Source organism: Hyaena hyaena, unplaced genomic scaffold, assembly GCF_003009895.1.
Source record: "Hyaena hyaena isolate Hyena2069 unplaced genomic scaffold, ASM300989v1 scaffold_98, whole genome shotgun sequence".
Classification (NCBI taxonomy): domain Eukaryota; kingdom Metazoa; phylum Chordata; class Mammalia; order Carnivora; family Hyaenidae; genus Hyaena; species Hyaena hyaena.
In genome coordinates, this window is record NW_024080730.1 from 662226 (window position 1) to 684157 (window position 21932).

At 58.7% G+C, this 21932-nt stretch overlaps 3 protein-coding genes across 4 annotated transcripts; 1 reads left to right on the forward strand and 2 right to left on the reverse strand.

The window, feature by feature from the left end:
• Positions 1 to 7154: 7154 nt before the first annotated feature.
• NDUFV1 (NADH:ubiquinone oxidoreductase core subunit V1) lies at positions 7155 to 12753 on the forward strand. Its single transcript, XM_039235531.1, has 10 exons — positions 7155 to 7324; positions 8350 to 8432; positions 8505 to 8675; positions 9635 to 9818; positions 10655 to 10844; positions 11241 to 11453; positions 11618 to 11784; positions 12082 to 12163; positions 12352 to 12497; positions 12600 to 12753. Exons 1-10 carry the CDS (start codon positions 7253 to 7255, stop codon positions 12684 to 12686), a joined length of 1395 nt encoding a protein of 464 aa, XP_039091462.1. The 5' UTR covers positions 7155 to 7252; the 3' UTR covers positions 12687 to 12753.
• A 365-nt stretch (positions 12754 to 13118) lies between these two features.
• On the reverse strand, positions 13119 to 18482 carry LOC120233946 (double C2-like domain-containing protein gamma). Its single transcript, XM_039235532.1, has 12 exons — positions 18410 to 18482; positions 16937 to 18001; positions 16451 to 16827; positions 16218 to 16297; positions 16070 to 16141; positions 15741 to 15850; positions 15509 to 15644; positions 15325 to 15378; positions 13937 to 14088; positions 13756 to 13837; positions 13498 to 13594; positions 13119 to 13421 (listed from the first exon to the last, which is right to left on the reverse strand). Exons 3-12 carry the CDS (start codon positions 16689 to 16691, stop codon positions 13291 to 13293), a joined length of 1155 nt encoding a protein of 384 aa, XP_039091463.1. The 5' UTR covers positions 16692 to 16827; positions 16937 to 18001; positions 18410 to 18482; the 3' UTR covers positions 13119 to 13290.
• Positions 18426 to 20813, reverse strand: NUDT8 (nudix hydrolase 8). Of its 2 annotated transcripts, XM_039235534.1 has the most exons (5): positions 20579 to 20813; positions 19806 to 19938; positions 19241 to 19318; positions 18900 to 19137; positions 18426 to 18496 (listed from the first exon to the last, which is right to left on the reverse strand). In XM_039235534.1, exons 1-4 carry the CDS (start codon positions 20770 to 20772, stop codon positions 18910 to 18912), a joined length of 633 nt encoding a protein of 210 aa, XP_039091465.1. In that variant the 5' UTR covers positions 20773 to 20813; the 3' UTR covers positions 18426 to 18496; positions 18900 to 18909. The 2 variants fall into 2 exon arrangements, with proteins under 2 accessions (XP_039091465.1, XP_039091464.1); XM_039235533.1 differs by lacking the exon at positions 18426 to 18496 and having other exon boundaries at positions 18829 to 19137.
• Positions 20814 to 21932: the final 1119 nt, after the last annotated feature.

The window sequence follows — 21932 nt, forward strand, 5'->3', positions numbered from 1 at the left end:
GAAGGTGGCGTCCTTTCTATTGCTCTTGGGACGTTGACTGTAATAGCCATGAATCATGGCTTAGGGAACTTTTTAGAACATTCCAGAGGGAAAGATGAGAAACAGAACAGACAACAGCCTCTCATTATAAAGCAATAAAAAAAAAATAACAAACCAGGAAACCAATGCTATAATGCTTATAGATAGCATATTAATTTATATATTATATTTATAAATCTCTCTTAAAATGTCTCATGACAAAGAAGAAATCACAACCCAAAACTGCGAAGCTTCTAGCAAATAGTGATAAAGGAGCACCATAGTTCAGAAGCATTGATCTGCTTGTCTCGATTATGCTAGCTTTATAATTAGTCTTTCTGTCTGGTCAGGCAGCTTCCCCCAAACCTTGTTCTTCTAAATTGGCTTGACCATTCTTGACCTTGTGTTCTCCTGTATAGGTTTCAGCATCAGTTTTCCCAGTTCCATGAAAAGCTTTGATGGGATTAAAAAAAATTTTTTTAATGTTTTATTTATTTCTGAGAGAGAGAGAGGGAGAGAGAGAGCATGAGCAGGGGAGGGTCAGAGAGAGAGGGAGACACAATCAGAAGCAGGCTCCAGGCCCTGAGCTTGCTGTCAGCACAGAGCCCAATGCGGGGCTCGAACCCACGAAGCGTGAGATCATGACCTGAGCCGAAGTCAGACACTCAACCGATTGAGCCACCCAGGAGCCCCTAAAAATTTTTTATTTATTTTTGAGAGTCAGAGAGAGACAGCACGAGCAGGGGAGGGGCAGTGAGAGAGGGAGACACAGAATCTGAAGCAGGTCCAGGCTCTGAGCTGTCAGCACAGAGCCCGACGTGGGGCTTGGACCCATGAACCATGGGATCATGACCTGAGCCAAAGTCGGACGCTTAACCGACTAAGCCACCCAGGCGCCCCTTTGATGGGATTTTGATCGGAATTCAAGTGTCTTTCTAGGTTAATTTGGAGAGACATGACATCTTTATGATATTAAGTCCCCCCAACCTGCTAAAGCCCTGCAAGCAGCTGGGGTGCTTGCTGGAGGCAAAGGGTGTGTGGGATTCACGAAGAGGGAAGAAAACCATAAATACTGGCTATGGTGTCATGACCTGTTGAGGCACCAGAGCCCTCCCCCCGCCCCCCTTTGTGGCCTTGAGTTTCATGTTTTGGGAGGAAATAGTTCTTGTGAGGAGCACAGTGGTCACGGGGGCAGGAAGAACATGTAACAGAAGATGAACACTTCAACCTGTTTCCAATAATAAACCCCAAGCAAGTTTTTCTCTTTTCTTTTTGCTGATTAACAAGATAGGGCATGTCTAAAAACCGAACCCTTGAGGGATGGGGGAGACGAGTCTCATGTTTCTAAAAGCTCAGGATTAGTTATGGAGTGTGTGAACTCTTCCTGGTGTCTGTCACCCCAAATAGCCATCAAGGGCCACACTGGGCAGAACAGAGACGAGCTTTTGTGTGAGGGGACAAAGCGGCCGTAGACAGGACTCCGAGGGATGACGTGGAGATGGGCAAAGGACCAACATGGAGGTGTCCCACGTTCCTAGACCCCGTCTGCTGGGCATCCGAACGTGGGCGTGGCCACGGAGGGGCCAGGGTGGGCGGGCTTGTCCTGGGGCTTGGGACCTGTGCCCAGCTGAGACCTGACGGGTCCTCTGTGGTGGAGGCTGCAGACACTGTCCCGTGCTTCGGAACCCGGAGAAGCCAAACAGGGGCCCTGACACTGGCGGGCTGACAGGGAGTGGCTCTCACACCAGGAGTCGAGTCGACAGAGTATGTGTGCAGCATCCCACGCAGGGGCGCAGGGAGGGAGGCCTAGTTAGATGCATCCTTGACTGTGCTGCTTGCCTCAAATGCATTTGCCTTGTCCTGTGTGCCTTCCCAGCCGCAACGAATCAACTCCACTTTCTAAAGTGTAAATGGGTGGCTCAGTCGGTTAAGCGTCTCACTTCGGCTCAGGTCATGATCTCACGGTTCATGGGTTCGAGCCCCGTGTCGGGCTCTGTGCTGACAGCTCGGAACCTGGAGCCTGCTTCGGATTCTGTGCCTCCTTCCCCCGCTCCACGCTCTGTCTCTCTCTCTCTCTCTCTCAAACATAAACATTAAAAATTAAAAAAAAAATAATAAAGTTTAGATGAATGGGAAAAAATAGGGAGATTTCCAGGTCAAGAGAGCAGACTACAACCTGAAACCCACCCTGTCCTTCTGAAACACGTTCAAGTCAGAGAAGAAAAAAATGTTCATCGTTAAATGCCACACAGATACGAAAAGGGAATTCTGGGTAGGCTTGAAATAAACCTCTGAAGGAAAAGCAACAAAAACAACAAATGAACTGGAAGAAACCCATAGCCCCGGGTGGGAAGGCCTGCATCTGAGGCAGGAAGCAGGAACACAGCCAGGCTGAGCGCACAGGGCGTGGGCCAGGTCCTCCGTCAGAACGCAGCCCTGGGAAACAAAGCTGAGAGGTCCCCGTGCCTGAGGCCAGCAGCACGAGGCAGGGGACCAGCAATGCCAGGTCATAAGTGGGGTCAACCCAGAAAACAGAAGGACAGGATTGGGGAGGGAAGAAGTACAGAGGGAAGCAGTAGACTCTCTTTTTGATTTATAGTTTCACATTCAGCAGGAGGATAGACATATTAATTAGCATTTCCTGAGAAAGAAATTTATGTATGACGGTTAAAAATGTTAGAGGAAGTACTAAGAATAGAAACAAAATGCGTAACTTCCAAAACAACAGTGGAAAAGGAAACAGCACAAAGAAAACTCAGTTAATTCAACAGAAGACCAGAAAAGAGAGGGGAAAAAGAAAGAATGGGAAAGAATGCTAAATAGAAAACACAACATAATGGTAATACCAATAAATGTAAATGGGTCAAACTGGGTTAAAAGAAAACAAAACGGATTTTAATTAGATGGTTTTATTTTTAATGTTTATTTATTCTTGAGAGAGAGAGAGAGAGAGCTAGCAGGGAGGGGCAGAGAAAGAGGGAGACACAGAATCTGAAGCAGGCTCCAGGCTCCAAGGTGTCAGCACAGAGCCTGACATGGGGGGGGGGGAGGGGGGCTCAAACTCAGGAACCTTGACATCATGACCTGAGCTGAAGTCTGATGCTTAACTGACTGAGCCACCCAAGGGGCACTGAAAGTGATCCACTTCTAAGAGAACTGGACAAAATTCCCTGAAGAGAATGTAGCTATAGGCCTCCCTCATTTATGAACACAGATGTAGAAACCAAGCCAGCATTACAATGAAAGAATAGTATGCATGACCAAAGGTCTATCCCTGGAATAATAAAAAAGGAAAACAGCAAATACAGAGCACTGTGTGCCAGGCCCTGTTGTAAGGCTTTCAGAGATTAGAACATGCAATCATCACAATGATACTATGAGGTACAGAGATGTCAAGCAACTTGTCCAGTGCCACACAGCTGGTAGACACCAGAGCTAAGATTTAGTCCCAACTGGCTTCAATCTACTCTCCTAGCTGCCTCACTCCACCACCCCTTTCGGTCAACCATAGTTTAACCGACGACAAAAAAAAAGATTGATGTAATTAAGAAGAAAAACAATATGACATCTGAGATGTAGAAGTATTCAATGAAACTGAGCGCCCCATTCATGATAAAACCATGCCTTAGAAAGGAGTTTCCTTAATATGATCAAGGGCTTTACCAAGAGCCTGGGCAAGCCTCATACTTACAGGGTACAATGACAATTGTCACACTTAGGCGTTGCCTTAAGATAATAAATGGGCCAGAGTCCTCTGGATGTTTTCCCTTCCGGTCTGATGGGCCAGAAGCCTATTTCCAAGGTGCCTCTGGGCAACAAACCAAGCCACGCCCAGATCTGGGAGGGCAATTAAAATTTTATAGCCTGGACATATTCTTTGTTTGTTAATAAGCCACTTGGATGTTAAAGGTCATTCGTCTGCCTGCAGGCAGGTGTCATGAAAGATCCCTGCAATTGGGGAAGAGGACATTCTAGGTAGAAGAATGCAATTCAAATATCAGAGAAAAGCTTAGACAGTTTCTCTTTATCTGAGGCTCCAGCTTTATCTGAGACTTTTTTTTTTAAAGCTTATTTATTTATTTTAAGAGCGAGAGTGAGAGCAGAGAGAGCAAAACCCAGAGAGGGGCAGAGAGAGAGAGAGAGAAACCCAAGCAGGCTCCGCATTGTCAGCACGGAACCTGATATGAGGCTCGAACTCACCGACCGTGAGATCATAACCTGAGCCGAGATCAAGAGTTGGACGCTTAACCGACCGAGCCACCCAGGCGCCCCCGGACAAACTTTTATATAATAGGAGAGTCCATTAAGGGCTCCAGATCAACACTAACAAAGGCAAATTGATAGTGCTCTGTGCACAAACGAGAGCCAATGGGAAAATGTTATTTAAAAAGTACATCACATAAAATTCCTGTATTAAAAAATGTGCATAGTTTTTATTTATTTTTTTATTATTATTTTTAATGTTTTTATTTATTTCTAGGAGAGAGAGAGACAGAGTGAGCAGGGGAGGGTCAGAGAGAGAGGGAGTCACAGACTGAAACAGGCTCCAGGCTCTGAGCTGGCAGTCAGCACAGAGCCCGACGCGGGGCTCGAACCCACGAACCGCGAGATCATGACCTAAGCGAAAGTCGGACGCTTAACCGACTAAGCCACCCAGGCGCCCCTGATTGTGCTGTTTTCACACTGGATCTGTGGCAAAAGTTACTCGAGACGCTTGGAGGTGACATTCAAAGGGTTCCTCGGGAGGAGGAGGAATGGGAGGAAGAGGGATCCTTGGTGGAAATCAGAGAGATCCTCTGGGTGGGGAGAGCCATCCGAGCTGGAGCTGGAGAGGCCAGCACTTGATCTTGAACGCCAGGCCAGGGGGCTTGGGCTTTGTCCTGAGGACACTGGGGAGCCACCCCTTGGTGGTCTCAGGACCAAGGAGAGGCGACACGGATCTGAGGTTGAATCCCCCTCATCCCACGATGCAGAGAAGGAACAGGAGGGGCTGAGACGCGAGGCTGGGAGACCTCAAGGCAGCTTTGCAAAATTCCGGGTGCAAGCCAACCGCGGTCATGGCCGTGGGATGGGCAGGAGGGCACAGGAACAAGGGGCACTTGGAAGGCAAAGTTGGCCAAACACAGCAATGGCTTCTGGTTTGGAGGCTGGTAGCGGAGGCAGATGGGGAAAGTGGCATAGGACGGGACAGGTGCAGAGGGAGAAGGGACAGCCGGGGCCTGGGGAGCCTCAGAGGAGGACTTTCTGGGAAGGGACACTGAGGGGAGCCTGGCAAGTAGGTGCTCTGGATGGGTGGGGACTGAGTGGGGGCATCTCAGGTCAGCAGTTCTGGCAGCTGCACTGTCTTAGGCGGGCCGCTCAGCGTTGCTAATACTTTCTTTTGAAAACAGGGTCTCATCATTCCTACACCCTGGGTTGTGGGAAGATTAAGGAGATGACACATGGCAAGTGCTTGGCACAGAGCCTGGTGCCGGATGAACAAGAGACCCTGCCCCTCACTCTCAGTTTCTCATCACCCCACGCCCGGCCACCTGCCATCCACAGCATCCCCAGGCGACCTTCTCCCCATGGCCTGTGCTCCCTTGACCCAGTTAGACAAGGATGAGGAAGGAATCCACCGTCTGGCTCCATCCTGCACCCCTTCTCCCGCCCCATACGGAGGGATCCATGGACTCAGGTCGCAGAGCCTGGGATTAGCTGTGTAATCCCCAGCTCTGTCTGCGCAATCTCTTTCCTTGTCCAGGAGTGGGGCCCCCCGGCTGGGAGCCAGGACTGCTGGGCCCTGGGCCTGGTACTGCCCTACCCATCTGTGAGACCTCCGACAAGGTGCTGGCGCTTTGGTACCTTTACTGGGAACACCACTATCATCTGCAATGAGTGTCACGCGTGTCGTTCTGTGCGTTTGCTGGGGGGGGGGGGAGCACTCTGGAAAGGAAGAAAGGCTTCCGTCTGATTCCAGCTCTACCACTCGGCACCCTCATGCCCATGGACAAGAGATAAAACCTCCAGGGGCCTCAGTTTTTGTCACGTACAACGTTAACTCTATCCAAGGCTGCTGTGGGGAGTATATGAGAAAATAAGGGCAAATGAGTTTCTAAACAGCAGGAGAGGCAAGAAAGGATGATAACAGTAAGAGAGAATAGAGGAGCTGGAAAGGAAAGAACGAAAAGGACATGCTTGTCACAGGACCAGGGCAAGGTCTCAGAGCCAAAGGGTGCCTGGGAGCTGATGAAGACCGGAGTTAATCAGGCTTCTGTGACTTCGGGGGAAGATAAAGGACAGCGACCTCTCAGGGCAGGAAAGCACAGCCACATAAATGCCCTAAAGTCCCAAGAAGAAGGGGTCCTGGGCAGGGGGTGCCGGCGTGATGTCTGGGCCTGATGACCCTGCGGGTAAGGGGCAGAGTCCTTAAATGCTGGGCCAGGGCCTGACTGTGAAGGCACGTAGGGGCCACCCCAAGATTTTGAGCAGGAGTGCCAAGCACCGAGCTCTACTGACGGGGGGCTGAGGAAGGAACGGCTGGGGGAGCTCAGCACTGCCGGCAAGACAATGTGCCACTCACCGGCCCATGTCCACCATCTCCACCCTCTCGGTCTCACCCCAACCTAAGACCCCCACCGACTATCCCCTACCTGGCTCTGGAGCTGTCCCTGCTCCCTGCCGCTAATAAGCAATACTTCCCCGAGCCCCGGGGTGCACAGAGTGGGGTCGGGGCGAGATCAGACTTGGACTAGGGCAAAGTAATTACAACGCGGTCGGGCTGCAACCAGCCTGATTTCTCCTCCTCCCGCCATACACCCATGCATACAAGTGCACGCTAAATGCAGAACCCGCAGAAAGCAGCAAACACCAGAACCTAGCAAAAGGTGACACGCGACGACTGTTTACTTAGGGTTTGAAAGTCTGGGATCCGGAGGCGAACGCTAACATTCGGAGCAGAGGAGCGCGAGGGTAACCACCACCCTGCAACAGGGAAAAGGCGGGCTCCAGGGCCGGCGGGACTACATCTCCCAGCAGCCTCTGCGCCAGACAGGCCACTTCCGGCCTCTCCGCCCTCCTACGAGGAAGTGCGGCCGAGGGCGGGGCGAGAGAGGCGCCGGGGAGCTTGGGCGCGCAGCCGGCGCCCGGGCGCGTGACGTTTTTCCTGTGCGCCGCCTGGCGCCTCGGTCGCGCCGGTGCCTCAGCCTCGGAACCGTGAAGGTGACAGTGGGAGGTGACTGAGCCGTGCCCCGCGATGCTGGCGGCACGGCGGCTGCTCAGCAGGTCGCTCCCTGCGCGGGTTTCTGTGCGTTTCAGCGGCGACACGGTGAGGCCCGGACCGGCTCGGGCCAAGGGTGTCCGCGGGCCGGGTCTCCCTGCAGTCCCTCTGCGCGCGCTGTCCCTTGGGTCTATAGTGCCTTCTAGAGAACCCTCCTCCTTTCCCCAGCCAGGCAGGAAGGTTGCCGCTCCGGCCTGGGCGTAGAGGGGAACCGGTCCCCAGTGGGAGGCCGCCTCCCCCAGCCCCCCGGTTCCTTGGCCGGCCTTATTTAACTGCCGGGCGCCATGGAAATTTTTGCAGGTGGCGAAGCATCCCTGTCTCATTCTTTCCTTGCCCTAGCTTTGTGGAGCTTCATGGTGTCACTGCCCCATTTTACAGATGCTTTAGAAAGGCTTTGGAGAGGATGTGCGTCCCCTGACGCTCTGCTCCCTGTGATGCCTTTTAAGGGGACAGGAGTCCAAGCCAGGTGCCCTTCGCTCTCAGCCGAGGGGCTCGCCACCGGGTCATGTGGAATTCCAGACCCCGCTTCTCATCAGTTTTATCCCATCAGCTTTGCATCCCAGCCCCAGTGAAACGCTTCTTGGCATCAGTAGACACGTTTTGTTTCCGGCAGAGTTAGTTACATAAGGTCCTGATCAGGCCAAATTTTGGCCCCTCAGGACAGCCAGGCAAACGAACGGCCGCTTCTCCCGGGGCTCAGGGAGGTCGTATGTGCCGTGGTTCAGGCATGGGCTCTGACCACAAACAAACCTGAGTTGGGATTCATCAGCTTGTGACTGTGTGCCTTCCCATGAGTTCTATTCACCCTTAGCCTCAGTTTCCTCCCCTGCAAAATGGAGGGAATCATTCTTGTCTCAGGGTTATGAGGATGAAATGGGGTTTGGGATGGAAAGCGCCTAGCCTGATGCGGGCTGAGCAGGAAGTGCTCACTAAAGTGGGGGCGGCAGCTGTGATGCCACGCAGGGTTCTGAGGCGTAGGCGCTCGCCCTCTCCTCACCCCGCCCCGTCTAATCGTGGGGACCCAAGAATCTGTAACTTCTGGCCTGGCCCTTCATGACTGTTTGTGTTCTCAGACAGCACCCAGGAAAACCTCGTTTGGCTCGCTGAAAGATGAAGACCGGATCTTCACCAACCTGTACGGCCGCCACGACTGGAGGTGAGATGGTGCCCTTCACGCGGTGGTCCTGGAGCAGGGCCTCGCCTTCAATGCCTTCCCCACTCTGCCCAGGCTGAAAGGTGCTCAGAGCCGAGGTGACTGGTACAAGACAAAGGAGATCTTGCTGAAGGGGCCTGACTGGATCCTGGGTGAGGTCAAGACGTCCGGCTTGCGGGGCCGTGGCGGCGCTGGCTTCCCCACTGGCCTCAAGTGGAGCTTCATGAATAAGCCCTCAGATGGCAGGTGTGTGTGGGGAGGTGGCGATGGGGTTGCAGGAGAGACCTTGGGGGTGGCTGTGGCTTCCCCGGGCCTCGGGGCTCTTTCCTGGGAAACTAAGAGTGAATGAAACGTCGCCAGAGTTGAAGGAGGTGCAACTCTGTTCTCTCCGGGCTTCCTCAGGGCAAGCTCGAGGGGTAGCAGAAGCAACATAGGATTTTGACGTCGGCAGACTCATTGGTCAATTCTTCCTTCTAATTGTATAGCCTTGGGCAGTCTCCTGCGTTTTTTGAACCTCAGATTTCTCTTTTGTAAGTGGATATTATAATGTGCAGGGAATTAAAGAGAGTGTTCATATAGCAGTTGCCCCTCACATTGGTCAGCCCATAGAAAGCAAATGATAAGGGGCGCCTGGGTGGCTCAGTGGGTGGAGCGTCCGACTTCGGCTCTGGTCATGATTTCACAGTTCGTGGGTTTGAGCCCTGCATCGGGCTCTGTGCCGACAGCTCAGAGCCTGGAACCTGCTTCAGATTCTGTCTCCATCTCTCTGCCCCTCCCTTGCTCACACTTTGTGTGTGTGTCTCTCTCTTAAATGTAAGCACACATTAAAATTTAAAAAAAAAGAAAGCAAATTTTAAATATCAGCTACTTCATCTCCTTTTGACCCCAGAGATATGGTAGAGGTTCAGGAAGGCTCTTTGTGACCAAGAGCAGAATTTGGGCTCTTAGGAAAGCACAAGGAGACGTTTGGACTGAGCTGAACAAAGGTCTTTCCTGTGGTCACAGTCACCCAAAGACATAATAGGCAGTGAGCTCGATGTCATTGGTGAGCAAGCAGAGCCGCTAGGAATACGTTGGGAGAACAGGGAGGGATTGGCTCCCGGAGGAGACATCTCTGAGGCTTCCTTGGGTGGAGTGGGGTGGCATGTAGTGGAAGGCCCAGCCCTGGCGGTCCTGGGGCCTCACGGATCTGCTGGAATCTACAGGCCCAAGTATCTCGTCGTGAACGCGGATGAAGGGGAGCCGGGCACCTGCAAGGACCGGGAGATCATGCGCCATGATCCCCACAAGCTGGTGGAAGGCTGCCTCGTTGGGGGCCGGGCCATGGGTGCGCGTGCTGCCTACATCTACATCCGAGGGGAATTCTACAACGAGGCCTCCAACCTGCAGGTGGGAGAGGGGAGGAGCCTCAGCAGAGGGGAGGGTGACCGGCGCGCACTCACATGCCTGTGTACTGGCACGGTGCTTAGGTGTTAGCACCTGACCTGTTTGGGGCTCCCCTGGAAGAGGAGTTACCCCTGCTGCTTGCACTGTTAATGGGACGTGGGCCCCAGAGCCTCCTCTGCACTCTCTCGATATGTTCCAGAGCCTCAGCTCGGGGGGCTTTCCGGGCTCCAGGACTCCTGGGACAGGGGTGGGCTGGCAGGCATGTTCCTGCAGAAGGGGCGGGGGCTCATTTCAGCAGTTCACAGCTCAGTGACACCTGTGGTGACTGGTCCAGGGCCAGAGTCTCACACCTTTCTATTAGGCTCCTCTAGAGCAGCGACAAGGGACACGGGGACAGCACCAGGGACGGCACCGGGCACACAGTAGCATTGTGTATAAGTGTTACTGCACCGTATTTAAAAACAAACCTGTAGGGTCTTTTCCTTTCCTGTAGAAGTAGTACCTGCTCATCGTAAAGACAAGAAGCTGCACGCACACACAACACCCAGAAAAATCTCCCACAGATCTGCTGCCTGTAAGAAAGTGCTTATTAAAATGTTCATTGTTTCCTCAGGCATTCTTTTAAAAAAAGATATAGTTGAAGAATTTGTTAAATGTCGTGATTACAGAAGTAGCGCACACGTGGTGAAAATGCCCACCCCTCTCCTGGAGCATCCTCTACTTACGTCCAAAGGGAGCTTTTCCCCTGGGCCTTGGTGAACATGGGCTCCCCGGGCCGTACCCCTCCCCCCACAGTGCTCCCAGGCCGGGGGACGCACCCTCACTGTCCCCTCCTGCAGGTGGCCATCCGAGAGGCCTATGAGGCTGGTCTGATCGGGAAGAACGCCTGTGGCTCCGGCTATGATTTTGACGTGTTCGTTGTGCGCGGTGCCGGGGCCTACATCTGCGGGGAGGAGACGGCGCTCATCGAGTCCATCGAGGGCAAGCAGGGCAAGCCCCGCCTGAAGCCGCCCTTCCCTGCTGATGTGGGTAAGACCCCGCCTGGTCCTGGGCCTGGTGCTTCGTCCTGTGGAATCTCATCTGGCTTCAGGTCCTCACTGGTCATTCTTGGGGGATTTCTGAGTTCGTCCTGGACAGGGGGCCAGATGCAGAGTAGGGCGGTGACAACATAGGGCCCATCTGTAGTCCCTAACCTGTCCCAGCTCCCAGGTCCTCCCTGGCCCCCCAGGGACTAAGAGTAGAGGAGCAAAAAGGCAGTGCAGCACCTGCTAGACTTTGGGGTTCAGTGGGGGGGGGAATGACCAAAGGGTAAGGGGGGGCTGTGCCACAGAGCAGGACCCTGGGACAGACCCCACTGCGGGAACCCTGATCCACCCTGCCCCCACCCTCCGGCAGCCACCGGCCTCTCACCCCGTTCCTCTACAGGAGTGTTCGGCTGCCCCACGACCGTGGCCAACGTGGAGACGGTGGCTGTGTCCCCCACCATCTGCCGCCGTGGTGGTGCATGGTTTGCCAGCTTTGGTCGTGAGCGCAACTCAGGCACCAAACTGTTCAATATCTCTGGCCACGTCAACCACCCTTGCACTGTGGAGGAGGAGATGTCCGTGCCACTGAAGGAGCTGATCGAAAAGCATGCCGGTGAGGTTTGGGAACAGCCAGGGCTGGGGGCAGGCGGGGCGGCATGAAGAGAGCCAGGGCGCTGGCTGGGCACGGGCCGACACAGGTCCTGGGCTCAGGGCGAGTCAGGGGCGGCGGTCCCAGCCCTGACCATCCATCCTTTTGGGGGTGGACTGGGGTCCCAGGGGGTGTCACAGGTGGCTGGGACAACCTCCTTGCTGTGATCCCCGGTGGCTCATCCACACCTCTGATCCCCAAGTCTGTGTGTGAGACGGTGCTGATGGACTTTGACGCGCTGGTGCAGGCTCAGACGGGCCTGGGCACGGCCGCCGTCATCGTCATGGACCGCTCGGTAAGGGCCGCCCACGCTCCCCACCCAGTCCCTGCCTTGTGTCCACCCGGGCAGCGCCCCTCCCTGGGCTTCCTGAGGACTCTTTCCAGCTCTTGGACCCCAGCTCATGTGACCTGAGCCACAGCCAAGTGGGAGAGGAGAGGATTCCCCTAGAGAGAATGCCTGTTAGGGTCTGGCCAGTGCCGGATGCCCAGGGACGGTGGAGGAGGTGGCCAGAATGCTGCTGGAATCCATTGGGGGGGGGATGCTGCTGGGGGTGCTGAGGCTCTGGCCCTCACTGTCTCTTGTCCCCCCCAGACGGATGTTGTGAAAGCTATCGCCCGCCTTATTGAGTTCTATAAGCATGAGAGCTGTGGCCAGTGTACCCCGTGCCGTGAGGGTAAGCACCCTGGGCGGGCGGGAGGCTTTCTCTGTGGCTCACCCTGGGCCTGGGTCAGTACAGCTGCTGCTTCCCAGCCTGCTCTAGCTTCTCTCGGCCCCACCCTCTCCGTGGCCTGCACCCCTCGAGTGCGGTTCCCCGCACCCCGGCCGGGGTCATCAGGCCCTCTCTTGCTGCCACGGCTGCAGGTGTGGATTGGATGAACAAGGTGATGGCCCGCTTTGTGAAGGGGGACGCCCGGCCGGCCGAGATCGACTCCCTCTGGGAGATCAGCAAGCAGATCGAGGGCCATACCATCTGTGCCCTGGGTGACGGGGCCGCCTGGCCTGTGCAGGTACTCCCCGCCCTGCTGCGGGCACTAGGGTGGGGGCGCTGAGAGCCTAGGGTGTTGGGGTTTTCCCCTCTGCTTCACACGGTGTCTGCTACTCACCCGCAGGGCCTGATCCGCCACTTCCGGCCAGAGCTTGAAGAGCGGATGCAGAGGTTTGCCCAGCAGCACCAGGCCAGGCAGGCTGCCTCCTGATCCCACTGGCCTGGGCTGATGTCCGTCTGTCCAGGTGGCTGGACAATAAACAACTGATGCCCACTCTCCTGCTTGCTTCTCTCTTCATTCTGCCGCTGCCGCCCGCCACTCAGGGAGGTCTGTTTCCCAGAGACAGAGGCCTCCCACACCCCGTGCGGGTCTCGGGGGGAGGACAGGTCAGCTCAAGGTCACGTCATGAATCCACAACTTGGCTTCCCGTGGGTCAGTCTGTCCTAGACCATCATGAGCACCCGTCCCTCAGTGCAGATAGCAGGGGTGGGGACGGCGCTTTCCCAGTGTGAGGAGGGGAAAGCAGTGGCCTGGGGTCCAGGCCTGGCCCCCTGGGGGTGTCTGCAGGATGGGAGCAAGGAGAACAGGGCCCCGTGTGCCCTGTGAGGCCACGAGCAACGAGAAGAAAGAAGAGGCTCTGTCTGGTCTGGTTGGGAAGTTTATTCTCCATGATTGGCAGCGGGGTGAATTTGAAAGGAGGGGTAAGGGAGCAGACGATTTGACGCGGGCTGGGCACGGTGGGTGAGGCGGCTGCAGGGCCTCCCAGCTGTGTGGGTCCGCTTGGGTGTGAGCAGGGCCAGGCGGGACACCCCTTCTAGTCGCTGAGCTGGAGGGGCGCACCGTCCAGCGGGTGCCACAGCTCCAGTCGGCAGTCACTGAGGCCCAGGCACTCGCACCAGTGCCGCTGGCGTTCCCCGCTGGCGTGGCTACTCAGCTGCACCCCGCCTGGGTTGGGGAACAGAGGTCAGGAGCCACGTGGGAACCCACTGCCGCCCGCCACCCCGCTCCCCTGCATTCTCACCAATGAAGTCGTCAGCTGTGCCCAGGTCATAGTCCCATACAGACACCAACAGCGTCTTCTGGGCCAGCTCCTCCCTTGGGCCTGCATAGAAGAATTCCTGCAGGGGAGGGGGGCTCGGGTCCTTTACAGGCTCAGGAACAGGCCCAGGCAGGCGAGTGGCCCAGGTTAGGCGGGACCTGCGCCTGCTGACTGAGGCGGATGCCGACCTCCCCAGCCCCAGGGCAGCTAGGGCGGCCTCCGCGGGCCCCTGGCCTCTACCTCATTGAACTCAGGGTTCAGGGTCTTCTTCCGAACACTGGTCTTGTATTTAGACCTCTTCCCCACATTTGGATGCAGGAAGCTGGTTGGGGAGGATGGGGTCAGGTTGGGGACGGGCCTGGAGAGGGGCTCTGGCGTGCGCCCCCACTGCCCACCTACCCGTCCACCCTTCTACACTCACAGGCGGACGAAGGGGTCCGAATAGCCATTGGCGTCCATGGGGGCGAGGTGGGCGCAGCGCAGCACCCCCACCAGCAGGCCGCCCTGCCCAGAGCTGTAGCACAGTGACAGCAGGATGCGCCCGCGTTCGTCCCCTGCCGCCTCCGACTCCTCCTGCGGGGGTAGGCCGTGGTCAGCCAGCCGCGTCCCACAGCCTGCCCGCCCCCCAGCCAGTGTTAGCCCGGATGTGACCGCCCCAGCTCGCTGCACAGAAATCGGGACCAACAGTGTAATGTCACGACTTTCCAAAAACAGTCACTGGACCGGTGCCCTGGAAGGGAACTTTCCGGTCAGCTCTACCCACCAGGGTCTGAGAAGGGGAGGGGCTTGCTCAGGCCATGTGACTGGTCAGCTCAGTGCCTCCTCATCATGGAGGGGAAGGGTGCTGGTGACCAAGGCCACAAACACGTGAGGAGCTTCCCGAATGGCCTCTCACTGAGTGCCCATCGCCACCCTCCCTGTGTCACAGAAACAGCTCTGAGAGGCTGTTCTCTACCTGGTGACACACAGGTCACTAAAGCTACAAAACCTGCCCTCTTCTCCCACCACCCAGGGGACCAGATTCTGAGTGTCCTTAGCCACCCTCAGCCCCTGGTGCTTGCAAAGGGCTTGGGAGGATGCCAGGAAGAATGTGCTCCCGTACTGAACGGAGGGTTGTGTGCAGGGCTGTGCCGTGTGCAGTGGTGCCGCCCTGCGTGGGGTCTGCGACAGGAAGTGCCCGTCTCAGGGTGCCTGCCCCACCTGGGTAGGACTTGCCAGGCTGGCCTTGGCTAATTGGCAGGTGCAGCAACTTGCGGCTCCACTAGGGGGCAGGGCAGCAGCACCTGGCTCTTGCGTCCGAGGCGAGCCAGGGAGGGCCTGGCACCAGGGCTGCGGTCATTGGCACGGGGCCCCCGCAGTCACCTCTGCCTGCTGGCAAGGGCCTATCTAGGGCTCAGGGTCCAGGAGTGGCACCCACAATGCCCTATCCTGCTGTCCATTCTCTCCTGCACCTTGACCTGCCCTCCCAACTTGGGCTCCGGATGGGTCCCACCACTTTCAGCCTCTGCTTCAAGCCGGGCTTCATCTCTGCCCCCTAAGGGCCTTGACTGTCCCCGTGCCCAATAGTTGCTCTGGGCTGCCCTGGTGGGGGAGTTGCCCTCCTCCCACCCCCCACCCCCCTACACACCCCCCACCCAGCCACTGGGACCCGGCTCTTCCCCGGGGCTACGAGTGCTAGGGCCTATGAGAGGGACGGCCTCAGTGTCCCCAAGCCCACCCTCAGCCCACCTCAGGCCCTGCCCGATGCACTTCAGCCTGGGCCCCCAGGCCTGCCCCCCAGTCCCTGCTTGGTCCCACTGTCCTACTCACCTCCTCATACAGGGACATGCCACGGGCGGTGTCCAGGCTCTTGGGCCTCTTGGTCTGAAGGAGCAGAGAGCTTGGTCACCTTCGCCAGACACTGCCCGGGGTCTCCCTCCTCGCTCCGCCCCTCTCCAGCTTCCCCGCCCCCAGGATCCTGATCCCCACGCCAGGCTGTGTCAGCCCCACTCACCAGCTTCCGCTTCTCCAGACACACATCGAAGCTCCTGGCTCGGTTGGGCACCAGCTTCCTCAGGGGCACCCGCAGCTCCCCCAGGGGGGGCGCCCGCCGCCGTCGCCGCAGCCGTGGGTCCTCACACACACACAGCCTGCTGGCCGCCCAGGTCAAACCGGGCCAAGCAAGCCCCCTGCCCCTCCCACCTCAGCCCTGCCCCCTTGCAATCCAGGCCCAGCCGGGTCCTCACCGCAGCGTCTTTCGCCCAGCATCCTGGCGGGTGAAGCCGTGATAGGTGAGGGTCTCCTCCCAGACGGGCCCCCTTGTGCCCCGAACCGTGCGGGTCCGCAGCTGGCTGGCCTGGGGGCCAGGGAGGGTGGATGAGGACGTCCTTGGGCCCCAGGGCCCCACCCTGGCTCACCTCCCTGGCGGGTCCCCAGTCGCACATCCCAACAACGGGGAGCTCCATGCCTGATGGCCAGGCTTTGGGGGAGGGGGGGGCTACGGCAGGACCCGGGGGGTGTTCCAGGCTGGGGTGCGGCCAGGAAGCATCAGTAGGGGCCTGGGTCTTGCCCTCACCTTGCTGGCTCCTGGCAGCAGATTGGCTTTGACGTAGGTGTCCACAGAGCCTGAGGCTGGTGGCTTGAGACCCTGAGAAGAGGCAGTGAATGCGGGGCAGGTCTGTGGCCCAGGCCCTGCGCCCACAGACCCTTGCCCGCATCCTCACCTTGGCTCGGTGAGCCGTGCAGTGCAGGGCGCTGTTGTCCGCATCGAAGAGCAGTGTGAACTCGAGGGTGCCCAGGGCAGCTAACAGGAGGCGGTAGGCAGGGTCAGCTCCCGCCTCACCCCCTGCCCAGCCCGTCGCCCTACCCATCCCTGGTCGGATGCCTGGGATGCCCCAAACCCCGCCCTGGCTGGGCCGGGCCAGGAGTGCTCCCCTTGTCCCCTGTCCCCACTCACTGCTGTCATCTGAATCTCCCTCTGGCTCTGGCTCCGCCTGCTGCTGGGGTGCAGGGGTCACTGCAGGGTGTGGGTCTGGGGTGCGCAGGGTGTGCTTAGCGAAGGGGTAGAAGTGTGGGAAATAGTCGGAAATGAGGTGGATGGGCCGGATGGGGCCGGGGCTCACGTTGATGGCCATGTGCTCCTGCATGCTCACCCGCTGCGGCCGGCCCCGGCTCCCTGCCGCACTGCCTGCCGCCATGGGGGCTTGGACACAGGGGCGGGGACTCAGAGAAGCCCCCACGGACTGGGGACAGGGGGGAGGCAGCGGGCCAAGGAGCCAGGGTGAAGAGGCATCCCTGAGGGCGCAGAGGGGGATCTCGGGTGGCGGCCAGGACCTGAGGACAGAATGCAGGGTCAGAGTAGGTGGAATGGGGGAGAAGGGGGGCGCTCCGGGCTGAAGGAGGACCCCCGTGTGCTTGCAGTCAGGCCGGCTGGGCTACTCACCGCTCCGTGAGCTCCTCCACCCGGTGTGGTTCGCCGGGTATAAGCCGGATGGAGATGACCCTAGAGAGCAAGACTGTGAGCAAAGGGCCTCCCAGAACCGGTGAGGGAGGGGGAAGGGGCGGGGTCAGAACCCATCTCTGGGGCTCAGGAGACTGGCACCTCTCTGCCCTCAACTCCAAGGGTCCCTTGGGGCCCGGCCTCCCTCCTCCCTCGTCCCCCGTTCACACCATCAGTTATTTTTACCACCATCACGCGCCCTGCTCCCATCTGAGGAGACTGGAGGGCCAGAGGCGACGCAAGGCGTGTGAAGTGTGAGGGGCAATGGGGGGGGGCGTGTGAAGGAAGGGAGAGGTGAGGCGGGAGGTGTGGGTAGGGGTGGGTAGCGGTGTGGGAGACACTTTGGGAGGTGCGGAGTGGGGAGGGGGCCCAGGCAGGGGACCCCGAGGAGGAGGAGGGCACCCCCAGTCTGGTCCTCTTGCGGCTCAAGCTTTTGAAAACATGAATCATGTCGCTTCACACCTCTCCCCTCTTTCCTGGCCTGGAACAAAATCCTAACCCACACTGAGACATGTCCCCTTGGCACCCCATGGCGGCCCCTGAGAGTCCGGGCCCCTCCCCCGCTCTCCGCATTGCTCATTGTTTCCTCCAACACCCCAAACTTTGTGCACCTGCCGCTCCTTCTGCCCCGACGTCCCCCCCTTGCCCTCTGATGCGGCCTGCTCTTGCTCACCTTTGGTTTCAAGGTCACTCTGTAGGGGAAACTCGCTGGTCTTTACCTGTTCAACCTTCCCATCTCTCTCTTCCCAGCAGTCCCTCGGGGACCGCCTTTTCGATAGTCTCAGTCTGGGAGGCTCACCCTTGTCCCCAGGCCTGTGTCCCCAGCTCCTGCCGACCAGTGAATTCCAAATACAGCAGGCCACGCCGCAGGCTCAGGGAGGCCCAACGAAGTATAATTCTGGGTCGGACAGCCAGAGACAGAAGCTCTGTTTTCTGTTGATGGGATGCCATTTCCCATGCCACTCGAGAGCTATTGCCCTCTCCTCATCCCTGCAGAGTAGAGATTCTCTAAAAGTGAGGCCAACACAATAGAAAGCACAGTGAGAGAGAGAGAGAGAGAGAGAGAGAGAGAGAGAGCCCTTGAGCCCCTGGATCCAGCCATGCCTGAAGCTGGTCCATTTCGAGTTTATTCCCATTCCTCTTTTGGCAAAGTCAGCTAGTGTGGGGAGTTTCCTATCACGTGTCCTGGCTAATATTGCCCAGTCCACCATGACGAGGTCAGATGGCTTTACCCCCCTCTCTGGCCCTCTCTGGTCTACATAATCGATGCATAATTCCACTATTAGCTGTGAGTAATTAATGTACAATCACATGATTATCTGTGTGGCCTGCTCTGAGGTCTTCCCTGGACTGAGTCACCCCCCAGAGGGCAGGGTGGCATCTGGCTGGTCCGAAGATACTGCCCCAGCACAGTACCTGATGTGTGGCAGAAGCTGGACATATTGGAACTTTATAGTAACACAGGGCTCCTCTTTGGATTTCTGCAGCCTGGCATGGGGACAGCTAGACACAGGAGAGAACACGAGCTGCAGGGGAGTGGCTGCGTCTGGGCTCTGAAGTCAGGGACAGCTTGGCTCCAACCATAGCTTGGGGTGACCTTGGGCAAGGTGTCTCTTCTCTCTGAGCCCCAGTCTCACCAGCCAGGGCCAGCACTGGCCCACCCTGGGGCTGTGGTAAGGGCCAAGTGCCCAGACGCAGAAAGCACTCACTGTAAGTGCCCGCTGGTCAGTGGGGAACGCTGTGATTGGACAGAGGCACCCCAGCCAGGAGGCCAGCTCTCCCAAAGGGTCTGCCCAAGGTCAGGGCCCCAGTGCACAAGAGGCAGTTGGCACACAATTGGTAAAGGCTCTTTATTCAGTCTGGGAAGGGAGCGGGCCTAGCAAGCTGAAGGAAGGATGCTGCTTACGGCCAGGCCTTCAGCCCGTGGGCCTCCCAGGGAGGGCCAGGCGGGGCTGGTAGGCACCGGGTGCCAGCAGCTGCAGGGTGAACTCTGTGATGATGGCCGTGAGACCCCAGACACGGTGTGGCCCGTGCAGGAAGACGGGCAGTGTGTAGCAGAAGCGGCCATGCTGGCAGAAGTGGGTATAGCCTTGGTTCTGTGCCTGCAGCAGGTGGGCCAGGGGTAGTGCAAACACCTCGTCCACCTGTGGGCAGGAGGCAGGGGGAGGGTGGACGGGGACTTGCTGCTGCAGCCTGGTTGGAACAGGCTGCCCCCAGCCCCCCCCCCCCGCCCCCACACACACTCACCTCCTCGGGGTTGGGCCTGAGACTCTGGGGATCCAGTGGGCCCACACTGGCCAGCACGGGCACCACGGTGGTCTTTTGCTGGGGCAGGAAGAGAGCAGGCAGTCAGGGGAGGCGTGGCCTTGGCGGGGCTTTGGGGCTGGGGAGGGGGCCCCAAGAGGAAGACTCCCAGCTTGGCATCCTGGCCCCTGCCCTTGAGCTCGCTCCTGCCACGCTAACCACAGGCCGCTCAAACTCACTAGAGCCATGCAGTCCTCTGGGCTTTTTACAGACGGTTCCCTCTACTTAGAATAACCTTCTTTGACTTTTACTACCCTGGAATCTCCTGCTTGTCATTCAATCCCTGCCTCCCCTGGGACACCTTCCCCCACCCTCCTCCACCAAGCTGGGCCACCTCCAGCCCAGGACCTGAGCCTCAGTAGCCCCCATCCAAAGGGTCCAAGATACATTTCCCTGAAAGTCTGTGTGGGGACGGAGCATGGCTGCCGGGCAGGTGTCTGGAGCTCCACCAGAGGCCAGGACCACTGTCCTTGTCCCTGGTGGTGGCCTCAGGGCCTGGCAGCCTTACCTGGTCGTATACAGGCTGCAGGATGCCCCACACGTGCTCCTCAGGCACAGTAAGGCCCAGCTCCTCTTGGGTCTCCCTCAGGGCTGTGTGTACCACGTCCTGGTCAGTGCGGTCACACTTGCCACCTGGGAAACTGAACAAGCACAGGCAGCCTGGTCCTTGGTCTGTTGGGGCCGTGGCGGGTGAGGGTGACAGGTGTGGCAGAGAGCTGATGACCCACCTAAGCATCTTTCGTCTCTGCCCCTAGTTTGCAGTGAGGCCTCCGGCAAGCCACAGGACCTCTCCAGGTTCAGTTTACCTCCCTCAACGATAGGGGGAAGGGGGAGGCGCTGGGCCTCACACACGCAAATTTTGCTTCCGGTGGCCCTAGTGGCGCTATGACCCTAGCGTGTCCCTAATTCCGGACGGGGACGGGGGCGGGATCAGGGCGGGAAGCCAGGCAGCGCCCCCGACCCGCAAGCGTCCTCAGCTCCAGGACCGGAATCTCCCCAGAGTCGCCGGCAGGGGGCAGGGTCCTGCCTTTTCAGAAACGCGGACACAGCTCCAAGACGTGTCCCCGGCCTGAGGCGGTGCGGGACGCGCTTCGAGGGGTCCGGCGTGGGGTCCGAGCTGGGGATCCCAGGGCACCAGACTCGGGGCGCGCCTCGCCCCGAACCCATTTCACAGAGGCGGAAACTCAGGCTCGGACAGGCGAAGCGCCTTGCTCGGGTCCCTGCGATCTCCGGGATTCGGCGGCCTCCTCCCAGAAGAGCGAGGAGCTCCCGGCGGTGTACCTGACGTCACCCTTGTGCCTTCCGGCCAGGCGGCTGGACCGCAGCGTGTAGAGCAGCGCTGGGGCCCCGCGCACCGAGCACAGCGGCACCAGCACCGCGGCCGCCGCGGGCCGCGCGCGGAGCCGCGCAGTGGCCCCTGCCAGCAGCCGCCGGCAGCGCCGCTCGCCCTCCGATGACAGGCAGTCAGGCGGCATGTCGGGCCAGGAGCACCCGGGACACTGAGGGCGCCGGGCCAGGCGAGGGAAGGGGCGGGGCTACACTCGCGCTCGGGGTCTCCGGGGGAGCTGGGCGGGGCCGTGGGAGGAGTCGCCCCACCCCGCCCCGCCCCTTAGGGGGCTCGGAAGCTGCCTACGCAGTGCCCTTGGGGGCGGGGCCCGCGCAAGAGGCGGGGTCTCGTCGGGAAGAGGCGGGGCTCCAGGAAGAGGGAAGGGGCGGGTCCGGAAGGGGCGGGTCCCTGGGGTCTTGAGCTTCCGGCAGAAGGGGCGGGCCTGGTTGGAGGGCGGAGCTGGCATTGGTGGTCTGGAGGGAGGGTGTCAGAGCGCCTAAAGTAGCTCGCTTCGCTCAAGTCTCCGCAGCTTCCGGACCCCGCTCTGTGACAAGTGGGTTCGGGAGTCCGGGCGTCGGGCTTCGAAGCTTCGCCGGGGCCCGTGTCCGTCCACGCCCGCGTGTGCCCGTCCCTGTCCTAAGGACCTCACGCGAAGTGCTCCACGATGTTCAGAGTGGCCGTTTGGGGGGTTCCTCGGGGGTCAGGGGCTGCGGGCGGAGTGCCCAGTCCGGCCCCACTCCGGGCCCCTTTCCTGGTTCTTCGGGGTGGCGCGCGCCGCGCCCTCCCGCTGCAAGGGACCCACTCCATACCCAGGCCTTTGCCCTGCTTTTCCCACCGCTGGGAGCTTGGCTTCCCTCCTCCCCTTCCCTCTCCCTCGAAATTTCTACTCCTTTAGGTGTAGGTTTAAATGTCAGTTTATATGGAAGCTGTCCTGCCTCGAGTCTTGATTGGCTTCTCAAGTCCCTCCCCCGTCCCCCGCTTGGCCTGGCGCCTGTGTTCACTGCCCACCATGGTGCTGCATCCCTCCAGACCCTGGCTTCTCGCGGGCCAGACCACCCCAGCCTTGTGCACAGCACCCGTCGTGGAATGGCAGTGTCGCCATGCTTCGCATTGACTTTGAGCAGCTACCTCTTTGAGCTGCGGTTTCAGTCCTCATCTGGGCACTTAAGGCCTGGAGCAGAGCCTGCGGCCTCACGCCCAGGCTGGTGTTTCCCTCCGCTGTGCTCCCAGCGATGCCACAGGCACCGGGCAGAGCTTTGGGATGTCGGCAGCCCAGTCTCTGGGGTCTGGGTGTTCCTGAGTCCTCCC

Coding starts and splice junctions, on each gene's coding strand:
- NDUFV1 (XM_039235531.1), top strand. CDS start 7,253: ATGCTGGCGGCACGGCGGCTGCTCAGCAGGTCGCTCCCTGCGCGGGTT. Junction 8,433..8,504: donor TACGGCCGCCACGACTGGAG/GTGAGATGGTGC, acceptor CACTCTGCCCAG/GCTGAAAGGTGCTCAGAGCC. Junction 9,819..10,654: donor ACGAGGCCTCCAACCTGCAG/GTGGGAGAGGGG, acceptor CCCCTCCTGCAG/GTGGCCATCCGAGAGGCCTA.
- LOC120233946 (XM_039235532.1), bottom strand. CDS start 16,691: ATGGCGGCAGGCAGTGCGGCAGGGAGCCGGGGCCGGCCGCAGCGGGTG. Junction 16,142..16,217: donor GCACGGCTCACCGAGCCAAG/GTGAGGATGCGG, acceptor GCCTCTTCTCAG/GGTCTCAAGCCACCAGCCTC. Junction 14,089..15,324: donor GCATGTCCCTGTATGAGGAG/GTGAGTAGGACA, acceptor CTACCCCCGCAG/GAGGAGTCGGAGGCGGCAGG.
- NUDT8 (XM_039235534.1), bottom strand. CDS start 20,772: ATGCCGCCTGACTGCCTGTCATCGGAGGGCGAGCGGCGCTGCCGGCGG. Junction 19,319..19,805: donor TGCAGCCTGTATACGACCAG/GTAAGGCTGCCA, acceptor TTCCTGCCCCAG/CAAAAGACCACCGTGGTGCC. Junction 19,138..19,240: donor TCAGGCCCAACCCCGAGGAG/GTGAGTGTGTGT, acceptor TCCTGCCCACAG/GTGGACGAGGTGTTTGCACT.